The sequence below is a fragment of the Onychostruthus taczanowskii genome, unplaced genomic scaffold (genome assembly GCF_017590055.1).
Source record: "Onychostruthus taczanowskii isolate IOZ18803 unplaced genomic scaffold, ASM1759005v1 scaffold60, whole genome shotgun sequence".
NCBI lineage: Eukaryota > Metazoa > Chordata > Aves > Passeriformes > Passeridae > Onychostruthus > Onychostruthus taczanowskii.
In genome coordinates, this window is record NW_024503680.1 from 700,125 (window position 1) to 711,737 (window position 11,613).

Sequence of the window (11,613 nt, forward strand, 5' to 3'; positions counted from 1 at the left end):
GGAAGCGGCGTGTGGCGGGGCGCCATGGCCGGCGGGGCCATGGCGGGCAGCAGGGATTCGCTTCGCGCTCTGCTCCGCGCCGCCAACGCGCTCCTGCAGCAGCGCCGCTACCACGCCGCGCTCGCCGTCATCAAGGGCTTCCGCAACGGCGCCGTGTGAGTGCCGGGCCCGGGCGGCGGGGTCTGGATCCCTCCCGGCCGGTGGGGAGGCCGGGGTGGTGCTGTGGCGGAGGCGATTCCGCTCCCTCACGGCGGCTGGGCTGGGTTTGGGGTCCCCTCGGGCCTGCCTCGCTGAGGTGCGTGTGCTCTTCTCTCTCCAGCTGGGCTCCTCCCGGTTTGCTGTGCTGCTGGGCTGGCTTAAAAGTCATAGATATTTGGCTAAATAGCCTTTTTTGTCTGTTAGTAGACTAGAAGTACAATAATTTCATAGTATAAAGCGAACTCTATAAAATATCTGTCACCTTTACAGTTATGGAGCCAAAATCCGCGCCCCGCACGCCCTGGTGATGACTTTCCTGTTCAAGAGTGGAAGGTACGAACATTAAATCTGTATTTTTGTGTTGCTGCTTAGAATGCTTTCATCACAGCTGTCCCTTTTCCATGTTTCTAGGGGGTTTAAAAAGCAGAAGGATGTGTGAGCCGTGGTTGAGCCTTGTCCTGATAGTGAAACACACACAAATATTTATAATTGAGGGGTTTAAGCACTCATGGAATGGTTGATGTGGACAGAAGGGAAATTAGCAGATGCCAACAGCAATGTTCTGTCCTGTGTTAAAATATGGGAACCCAGGCTATAGCAGTGCACGTTGTGGTTTGCATTTAGCAATAAAAAAGTTTTACAAGGGCTGTTTGAGTAGTGAGAAAATGAAACACAGTCCACAGTCTGGGTAGGGCTGTGCTCTGCTGAGGAAGCCAGAGCTCCTCCCTAAGATACTGCTGGGGTGCCCAAACCATCAGTGTGGGTGGGGAGTGCAGTGCCCAGCTGAGTGAGCGCAGGATGTTGCCTTTTCTCTCCTGTAATTGTGTGTTTGTTTCCCTCAGTTTGAGGGAGAAGCTGAGGTCCATTGCCCAGGCCACGTACGCTCACTCCCGGAACCTGGCTTACTTTGTCTTCACCTACAAGGGGCTCCTGGCGGCGCAGTCCCGGCTGCAGGGGAAAAAAATCCCATTCCATTCCTTCCTTGCAGCCTGCATTGGGGGCTGGCTGGTGTTTGGTGACAACAATCCCATCAACAGCCAGGTAAAGGCACTTGCTGAAAGTTTCTCTGGCCGGGATAAACAACAGGTGTGCCAGGAAGTGGTTGGGGGCACCTGTTTCGGGTGGTTCTGACCACAGAGCATTGCTCTTTTATCGTGTTCTCTGCCCAAATTGCAGTTTTGACTGCTCTGCACTCAAGTCCCAGGTGTGGTTGTGTGTCTCCATGAGCAGTGTGGGCAGTTGCAGTGCTGGAAGCCCAGGTTTGCCTCCAGAACTGCACTGAGTTTGTAGGAAAGCAGTCAGGTCACCCAAAGCTGTGGGGTTGTCCCACCCGTCACCTGAGCTGTGGCCACTACCTGTGTGTTCCTGGTCTGGCCATCACAGGGTTAAACTCTTCACCTGAAGTGTTGGGAGTGTAGAACTTGATCAGTTAGAGCTGCACTGAGCTAAACTGGCCAAGCTGACCACTAAACTGGTTGGAATGGCAACTAAACTCACCACTAAACTGGTTAAACTGACCACTGAACTGGTTAAAATTACAACTAAACTGGTTAAGCTGACCACTGCACTGGTTAAACTGATGAAAGCTGCTCAAGGGGTGTTCAATTTAAAGCTGGTTGTTAACACACAGTCACAAACCAAGGAGTAAAACACAGAGCTGCAGATTAATCCAAAGTGCTCGACTTAAGCCAGGCCTGGTGTTAGGCTGTGTCCAGACTCCTGAGCTCACACCTGCTTGGCAGGACTGCTCTGGGACTGTTCCATCAGCACCATCTGAGGTTGCATGAGCTGGGCAAAGACAGAAGTTGTGCAACTGCCCAGCAGTGCTGCATGGAATGCAGCCTGGCGATTGCCAAATCAGAGCAGCAGGCCTTGGGGGAGACACAAGCACCCGTGGCTGGCAGAGTGCTGACAGGGGAAATGACAGCCTGTTGGCTTTGAAGTGGGGGAGTTGTTCCTGTCCCTCCTGGCCGGGTTGTCACTTGTGAAGGCCTGGAGCTGGCTGTGCTCAGCACTCACCCCTGCTCCCTGGGTTTCTCCTCCTGCAGATCATCATGTACCTGCTGTCCCGGATCCTGTTCGGATTGTCCCGGCTGGCTGTGGAAAAGGGCTACATCCCACAGCCCAGGCAGGATCCCTTCCCTCTCCTGGCTGCCCTGGTGTGGGGGACAGTCCTGTGGCTCTTTGAATACCACAGGGACACTCTGCAGCCCTCCCTGCAGTCCTCCATGACCTACCTGTACGAGGACAGTGAGGTGTGGCACGACGTGTCTGACTTCCTCATTTACAACAAAAGGACAGACAGCAAGTAGGTGCTTCCCTCTAAAACACCTTGGAATGGGATGGGACCTCCCAGCAGCTGGGGAAAAAGGTTATTCTGTTGCTCTTGACCTGTGATTTTTTTTGAATTATCATCTATCAAGCAGAGTTGGCTCTTGTCTCCAGGCCAGAATGTTCTGAGCAGTCTTTTGGCTCCTCTTGGAGCAAGCACATGCCCCACAGACACTTGTTGCAGTCTGGTTTTAAGAGGCCTTATTTTCCCTACAAGTGTGGCATTAGGGTTCTTTAAAAACTAAATATATTTATAAAATGACAGCCTGACACTAAGTGCAGAGTATGATAACACGTTCTAGGGCTCATCTGAATGTTTACAAGTGTTTTTTTTCTGTGCTGCTCTGCTCACTGTGGTGTGATGGAGGGTGAAGGGAGTAGGGGACCTGCTGAGCTCTGAGAGCAGGGCCATCAGTTCTTCATTGCTGTGGATGGCTGGGAATTCTGTTTAAACTAATATAAGGACGGTTATGTGCTCCTTGAGAGAGTTCCTCTGCAGTTTTCCCTCAGGGAGACAATAAAATGTGTGGGAACAGAACTGTTAGGATTGTCTTGTACCAGCCTGGAAAGACTATTTCTGCTTGGTTTCTTTCCTACACTTGGGCTGAATCTGTGCCTCTGCAAAGTGCACTAATGAATACCCTGTAATTATTTTAAACTTGTTTGTAAAGCTTTTAAAAGCTGCTTGAACTAAATACCAAAAACAGTTACACAACTTGAGCTCCTCTATTACCAGGCCTCAGATCTCATGCTGGGGATTTTGTGTGTCTAAGGGAGCAACATTTCCCAAGCACTTTTCTTTTGGTGGAGCATGACAAGGGTTTCTCTGAGGTGCAGGATCTGCCCTCCACAGCAGTGGAAAGTGTTGGCTGTAACCAGATTTGAATCTGATTTTGTACCTGTCGTTTGTGCAGGCTTAATTTAATGGATTAATTTATTCATTTTCTTCCTCTCAAAAACACTCTGCAGAGCCCCAGGACAGGGCAGCACGCCCTGGGCTATGGCAGAAGATTGACTAGATAGCTGAGCAAGCACAAAAACTGGTTTAATTAATCAATTAATGAATTCAAGCTCCTCATAGTGCAAAGCACTCACCTGCCTTATAACACTACAGTTCACTCAATGATGTGCATTGCAGTAATTCCTGCCACGCTGGTTTGATGTGGTGATATTTCCAAGAGAATCATTATAATAATTCCCTGCTCCCTTTGGCTCAGTTGGGACTGTTTGGTTCACTTTCCCTCTATGCACCTGCTTTCCCCTGACCTGCCCATGGCATTTCATAATCCTGCTGATGCTCTCTTCATCATCTTTGGAACTCTTTACCCTCCAGGCTCTGACAATTTCTCCAGTGGTACAGCTGAAATGGTACATTTAACTTCAGGGAGCTTCAGAATAGAAACAAAAACTCAGTTTAATCTTAAGTAATTTTTCCTTGTCCTCCTAAACTCCTTTATTACTCTTGCACATATTCAGAATCCTCCTTGCTATTTATTTTTCCACTTTTCTTTGTCCATGCAAATCCATGATGTACATGGTGCCCAAAAACTAAGATACTTCTTTGTCATAATAACTCTCTATGATCCCTTCAACTTCTAATTTCATTGCTAACTTCTAATTGACTGCTCTTACAGTCTGGACTGAATAATTGAATTGGAATCCATCAGACCTCATGAAAGCTGTAAAATTAGGAATTTGGTTTGTTTCTTTTGGTTAAATATTTTTCTCTGTATGGAGAAACATAAAGATTTAGTACAGAGAAACTGCTGAAGCTACAGGTGAGGTCTGATTCCTTTATAAACATCTTTCTTTCCACCATTGCTGGGTACTTTAAGCATCACAATTTTTCTGTCAGAAGCCTCAGTATTGTTCCAACTAAGAGCATTGGTATTCTGCTAAAATTGCTGAATTCCTGCAAGCTTTGATGGGATTTCAGAAAGCTGACAGCTGTGGCTTGGGAATTGCTCCCTAAAACTATTAAACTCACAAATCCTTGACCATGTGTAATTATTGCAGCAAAAGTAGCTGTGGGCTCGGGGTCTCTGAGAAGGTTTTGATCTGTTAAATTTGTAGCTTGTGGTTCCCTTAGAGGTGGAATAACCTTCCTCTGCTGGGCATTGTACCACTGTGGCTGCTGGTGAAGCAGAGAAGGAAGGACCAGTGGTCTTTCTGACCTTTTCACACTGCTCTCTGTCCCCTCCAGAAAACAAATCCCAGCCAAAAACCAGTGTCTGCAGTCAGTCAGCCTGGCAGCAGTGACCATGACTTCTCCTTGGTTCAAAGCACCCCTTTTCTCTTGGGAATCTCTCCCTTTCTGAGGAAGCTCTGCCCGAGCCTGCAGCCATCTGCAGTGGGGCTGCAGGGGGCAGCTGCCATCCCTGGATCCCAGCTCCTCCCTGGAGCTCAGCCCCTGGGGCTCTGCTGGCCGTTGCTTTTCCTGCTGGGCTGGGGCAGGACGTTAAGCTGCAAGTCACTGCTTTCCCCAGGGAAGTAATTGGGACAGCTCCTTAATGACATCAGCCCCCGTGGCTGTTCTGGGAGCAGATAGCTGGGGATGAGCCCCTTCTGCTGCCAAGGTGTTGGAACAATGCAGGCGTGTAGTAGGGAACTGAACTAGAAGTAATTTGTCTGAGTCAGACTTTTGGGATATATAAGTGACACTCCCTGCCCTCCCCCAGGCCATTGTGTGGGGAATGGAGTGCCCTGTTTGGGTTCCCTTTTTATTAGCATTAAAAGCAAAAGAAATAAAGAGACAGTTGGGAAGCCACCTGCATATGGCCAAGTACTCAAGGATCACAAAGAAGGGTCATTTTCTCCCCCAGCCCTGACTGGTTTTGAATTTTAAGATGAGCATGGGGTTGTTTGTCTACAGCAACTTTAGTTTTCCCCTTGTTATTTTTTCCTTGTCACCTGACTGATGGTGTCTCTAAAGAGGAGCAGAGTGTCAAAAAAGAAGAACACTGGATAAAATTCAAGTGTTTAAAATGATGCCTCTCCCTCAGATTTTAAGCCTCTCTTAGAGGCAGTTTTAAAGGTTAATGAATCAAACTGATCAAAAGTTTTCAGCAATCCTGAGCTTTTCAAGCAGACTGACTATCCTGGGCTATTAATCATTTATTTTATGAAGGAACAAAGCAGGCTCAGGGTTATTTACTGCTGCTGCCTGCTGCCCTGGCATACCCACTGTGCTTCCCTTCCCTTTGGAGGACAGCTTGTGTGCTGGGCTGGCTCTGGGGATGGCTGGAGAACCCTTTCCGGGACAATTGCATTATTTAACAAAGGTGAAAATGAGACAGCTGCCTGACATTTGGGTTAGGGAAGGTTTTCTGGGCTGTGTTTGATGCTGGCAGTGAAGGAGAGGGTATTTCTAAGAGCAAAACCTGTGTTTGGCCATTCAGTGCTGCAGAGGAGGGCTCGAGGAGGCTGGGGCTGCTGGGAGGTGTGAGCCTGTGTCTGTAATGGGACACTGCATTTGTCCTGGCCACCATCCCTGTGTCTGTGCAATGACCAGAGAACTGGCCTTGTTCAGGGCATTTATCAGAGAACTGTGGGAGGGGACCTTAAAACCCATCCCACCCCCTGCCATGGGCAGGGACACCTTCCACTGTTATCCCAGGCTGCCCCAAGCCCCATCCAGCCTGGCCTTGGGCACTTCCAGGGATGGAGCAGCCACAGCTGCTCTGGGCACCCTGTGCCAGGGTGGAGAGGGTGCAGAGAAGCTTTGCTGTTGGTGCTGTGAGGCTTTCCTGCCCTGCTGGAGTAGGTCAAGCTCTGCTTTACACCCAGCTGGGTATGGGTGGAAGGGCAGAGATGATCCCTGGCTGCTGAAAGAGCCCCAAAGCTGGTTCCCCCTGTGCAGGGTGAGCTCTGCAGCCAGCTGGGAGCTGCCACGAAGCCTGTGCAGATCCCTCACCAGGAGAAGCTGCTGGGACTCCAGCTCCTTTTCCCTGCACCAGCACAAAGGTGACCTTTGGATAGCACCCCGAGCCGTGTGCTGCTCCCTGTTTGTCAGGCTGTGTTTGTCTCCCTGGCTCGTGCCAGCCTGAAGCTGAATGTGTTTTCTGATGCTGCTTTTGAAACCCAACAGATAAGGGAGGAGGGAAAATAAGGCGTCATGTCTGTCTGCCACTGTTAATATTTTTGGGGTGTTAATCTTGAGTTTTCAACCTGTGTGTTCCTACCAGATTGGTGGAGGAGGTAACTTTTTTCTTTACTTAGAAGAATTTTCATGTCTCTGGTGGTGAGGAGGGAGAAAAACAAACTAAAAGGTCTATAATACAGGTATTATTACCTCTGCTTTTGAGATATATTTTGTATTCATAATTGCTGTGTAATCCAGGCCCTGATTTTCTGACAGCATAGAATAAACTAAAGAACATAAACTCAGGTAACTTAATGTGACACTGATCAGAATGCTTGTAGAAATATCTCTGATTTTGGGTTTAAAACAATAAAAGGAGAGGGCAGGGGGTTGCTGACATGGCTCTGTCCACTATGAATCACCTTCTTGTGGCCATTATTTCTGTATAATCACTCTTTGAATATTACAATACTGTGCTTTGTCTACAAATAAAAATCCTAAATTTTTGTCCTTTTTTACTGTCATCGTTTTTAAGCTAAAATCTATGAAGTGCTGCTTGATTATTGCATGTCTGTAGTCCTGGATGTAGAGAAGCCATGCACAAGGTGCAGTTTTGGCATGGTTTGGGCTCTGGTGTTACCAGCTTGGGAACAGCAGCCAGTGCTGCTTTGACCTCACCATCAGATTTAATTCCTGCAGGGGTAAGGGTGCCACCTGCAGAAACAAATTGGGATGGCTGACACCCCTTTATGTTTTGTTTTGTTTTGTTTTTTAATATGAAAAAGAGAGAAAATAAGGATATCTGTGGATGGTTTAGCTGCCTCTTCCAAGCTAAAAGTTCAGAGGAAATGTGCTGTGGAGGTGACTGCTGTGGTGGTGGGGGTGAAGGAATGGCTGAGTGTCTGTAAGACCAAACCTCCAGCTTTGTAGCTGTTGGGATGCTGGAGTGTCCAGCCTGGGCCCATGAGAAGCCAAATTAACACCTCCAAACTGATGGCAGTGCTGCCTTCAAGTGGCTTTTTCCTCCTCACAGAGCGTCACACTCTGTCTGAGCTCTCGTTCTGCCCCACGTGAAGCTCTGGGTGACCTACAGGTTTTGTTCTGGCAAAAGTAAAAGTGTTTCAGCACTTTTGGGTTCTCAGTGCCAGTGGCCATGTGGTGGGAAGTGAACCTGGACTGGCTGGAGACACTAAGGAGAGGTAGAAGCTAGAGCCTGGCATATTCCCAAATCGCTCCTGGATCAGCCCCAGGCTCCCCAAAAACACTTCAGCCTCTCTGTTCTTCCATGGGCTTTGAGTGAAGGAAATGGAAGAGCCTTGTGGAAAGGAGTGGCTTTCAGTGTTTGTGGTGGTTTAGCTCAGAGGATGAGACAAGGCTGCCCTGGCTGGGTGTGGAGAGCAGAGCAGGAGGGGAGCAGGCTCTGTGCCCCTGCCTTCCTCTGAGACACTGCACAGTGTGAGCTTTAAAAGCAGATGCCACCACAGGAGAGGAGGAGATGGCACTGCTGAGTCTGGTGTGCCCAGCATCCAGAAGAGGAGCTGACCTGGTGTCTTGTGAGAAGGGCTGTGTCCTCTTCTGAAAAAGATGCAAGGGAACAGGCACTGCCTGGCTTTTGGGACTGGGATCTGAGAGGAGACACCGAAACCAGGCCTGCTCCCTTCTGCCACAAGCCAGCTTTAGACACTTTGTGCTTCCAGAAAATTGCTTTGGTTTGCACAGAGCAACAGCGATGGCTCAGGTGGCAGAGGTGAGGGACTGTAGGGTCAGGGCAGCAGAGCTGGGGGCTCTTGGCTTTCCCCAGCTGCCTGTTGGCACCACAGGCAGATTGTGCCACACTGCCAACTCCCCATCTTGTGAACAAACCGGTGACCTGGGAACGGGGCACTGGCAGGAGACCCCAGGGAAGTCCTGCTGTCCTTCCACGTGACAGCTCGGCACACTTTGTGTGGGAACTGCTGGAGGCAGGACCGACTGCGAGGGCAGGGACAGTACCTGTGCTGCTGGGACAGCGACATGCTGAGCCCAGAGCTGCGCTTTGCATCCTGCCAGCTCTCCTCCCCCCTGCTCCCGCTGCCAGGGGATTTTCCAGCGCAGGTACCAGCCGTGCTCCGGCTGCAGACTTTTCCCAGCACACACCCTTACCCCGAGTCTATCCCGCAGTGCCAAACCCACCCAAACTCGGGCTGAATCCTGCTGGGGCACAGGGTGTCGGGGCAGCCGTGCTGATGCTCTCCAGGAGCCAGCAGGGCCGTGCAGACAGGGCTTTATCTGGGAGCAGCACCTGCCACACGGCTAATCTTGGGAGCACGTCTGCACTGCTTAGCGGGGCTGCAGTTGTGCAGGAGACAGAATTCATCTGTTTCCCCTCATCCACATGCAAGGAAAGGCCCTGCCCGCCCTTCTCCCACCAGCGTTCGCCTTTTATTTGTCTCACAGCCGCCCCTTTTCGCGCCGCCGGCGCTGAAAGCCAAGGAGAAGTGGCAGCGCAGCCTCCGGGAGAGGGGGCAGAGCCTGCTCCCCCCGAAAAGCTCCTGCATGAATTAGGGGGGGTGAAGGCAGCCTTTGTGAGCCGAGCGGGAGCAGCTGGTGCAGCAGCTGTGTCCCAAACCCTGCCTCATCCCAGGAAGCACCGGGCTGAGGCTCCCCGGGGATGGGGAGAGCACCGCCAGCCATGCGCTCCAGCCCGGCTGCTGGGCTTGCCTTTTCCCCCTTCCCCAGATGGAAGAAGCATTAACTGTGTGCAAACATCTGGTCTAACTGTTGCTTATGCTTCGTAGTAATGATGATATTGCAGTGGAAGGGCTCTGGAGAGTGGGGCCTGGAATATTAGAAGGGCCAAGTGTTAATTAACTGTATTAATTTCCTTTAAGCAAGGCAGCGTTTCTGTTTGCGCTCTGCTGATGAAGAAATGAAGCACAGCGAGTTGATTTGATTGGTCACGGACATGCACCATATTCCTGCTGTATTTAAGGATGGAGGGATCCAGGGAAATCACGGCCCTGCTCAGCGTTGGCCATCCCCAAGGGAACTGCAGCCACTGCCAAAATATCCAGCATAAAATCCTTTAAAGCCAGAAACCTGTTAGGCCAGCACAGGGGCACTGCATGTCAGGATCTGCTCCGCGGCAGAGGAGTTAACTCATCCCTGCAAATGCCTCCTGCATCCCACGCACTGCTGGGAAAAGCAGCCCTTCTCCTGCACAGCCCTTCTGTATCCCAGGCAGGTCAGGCTTGGCAGCGGGGCTGGGGCAGGAGCCAGCGCTGGCTCCCAGCCCTGCCTGGCAGCAGCAGCGGGTTGGGGGCCACTGGGCTCACCCACTGACCCCTGGGGACACATGGGGCAGCTCATGGGGGGCACAGAGGGGTCAAACCCTGGGCTTGGCTCAGCAGGGGTTTGGGCGTCTGGATCAGACCCTGCTCCACACTTTCCTTACGAGCTTCCCCACATCTGGGCCCTGCAAAAGGCCTAATCTTTAAATGTTTTTTAATTTTTTTTTTTTTTAATTAGTAGGATGTACTTTTTTCCTTTTTAATTTTGCTTCCTCATGCAGCAGGAGGTTATCAGTGTCCTGCAGGCAGGAGATCCTGGTGCTGGGAGCCGCCTGCCCCGTGTCCCGTGGGTGGACTCTCATCTCTCTCAGCATATGGGGCCACTCCCGGCTCCGTCTGCGTCCCTGTGTCCCTGCCTCTCCCCAGCCACACGGTCCCACGGCCGGAGACAGCGCCTGGCACGGTCAAGTGCAGGTTGTGCTGGCGGCAGAGCTTTTCCTCTGCCCTCTAAGGGGTTATCAGGCAGTCCTGAAGGAGCTGCCGAGATCCGCAGCTGTTTGGAAACACAGAATGCCGTGAATCATCGGCCGAACGCATGGAGCAGATTGCAGCATCCCAGTGCGCGCTGGACCCCTGGAGCAGCGAGGCTGAAGCCTCCAGCCTTGCCCAACAGCCTCATCCAAGGTCTTTTGAACAAGGGAGGTGGGCAACCCTGCACCGAGCCCTTCATCGCTCCAGCACTTCTAGACTAAAATCCTGCAGTCGCCTGGCCCGCAGTACAGGAGAGCTCCTGCCCCAGCACGGCTGAGCACCACTGATGTCCCCAAAGCAAGGCATTGCTGCGGGGCCGGGCCAGGCTGGCCTGGCTGTCACCCCTGGGCAAGGGGAACACACGGGGGACAGCCTGGGACACCCCGCAGAGCCCAACGCCACCCTCTTCCCCACCAGTGACACCCGTGGGTGGCGGAGTCCGCAGGGCAGGGCAGAGAGCTGGACTTTGCTCGTGGGTGCGTGCCCTGTCCTCCGGGCAGGGGAGCGGGGAGCGGCTGGGAGCCCATCACCCCGGCGGGGCTGAGCCCGGGCCGGACCGGCTCCGCCTGAGCCTTGAACTCCCCACGGCGGGAAACCGGGAGCCGGGGCCGGGTCGGAGCGAGGAATCCGCGGCGGCACACAAGAGGGGGACACGGGAGGGGACAGCCCCGGGGGGGAGACGGGGGACACAAACAGGGACTGGGGAGGGGACACCCCTATGGAGGACACAGAGACACGAGAGAGGACACACCCGGGGGGGACACGGGGAACACAAACAGGGACGCGGGAGGGGACACCCCCGAGGGGGGGACACACGGAGCGCGCCGCACCCACGCGGCGCCCCCTCCGCGTCCCCGAGCCGCGCTCCCATTGGCCGCCGCCCCGGCACGGCGCCGCTGATTGGTTGCCTGTCAGCGCGGCCCCCGCCCGCCAATGGCCGCGCGGCATCGCCCGCCTCCCCTGTGGCCCCGGCCAATGGCAGCGCGCTCCCGCCTCCCGGCCGCGGCGGGCGCAGCCAATGGGCGGGCGGCGGGGCGGCTCGCGCCGCTTTTCGCGGCAAAAAGGATTTGGCGCGCAAAGGCGCGCGGGGCCGGCGCGCCGAACAATCCGGCGGCGGGCGCACCGGAGCCGGAGCCGGAGCTGGAGCGCAGCGGCCCCGAGCCCGCCATGGGCCGCGCCCCTGTCCGCGCCCTGCCCGCTGCG

General features: G+C 53.0%; 1 protein-coding gene across 4 annotated transcripts in view; it reads left to right on the plus strand.

Moving 5' to 3' along the window:
* The first annotated feature begins 4 nt into the window (after positions 1 to 4).
* PXMP4 (peroxisomal membrane protein 4) overlaps positions 5 to 11,613 on the plus strand; it is a 12,887-nt gene continuing 1,278 nt past the window's right edge. The window contains exons 1-5 of one of the 4 annotated variants that reach the window (XM_041419165.1): positions 5 to 155; positions 469 to 531; positions 1,041 to 1,239; positions 2,247 to 2,506; positions 10,161 to 11,602. In XM_041419165.1, the coding sequence (XP_041275099.1) occupies positions 25 to 155; positions 469 to 531; positions 1,041 to 1,239; positions 2,247 to 2,506; positions 10,161 to 10,458 (951 nt within the window). In that variant the 5' untranslated portion in view covers positions 5 to 24 and the 3' untranslated portion in view covers positions 10,459 to 11,602. The other 3 variants (XM_041419167.1, XM_041419166.1, XM_041419168.1) reach the window with 3 other exon arrangements.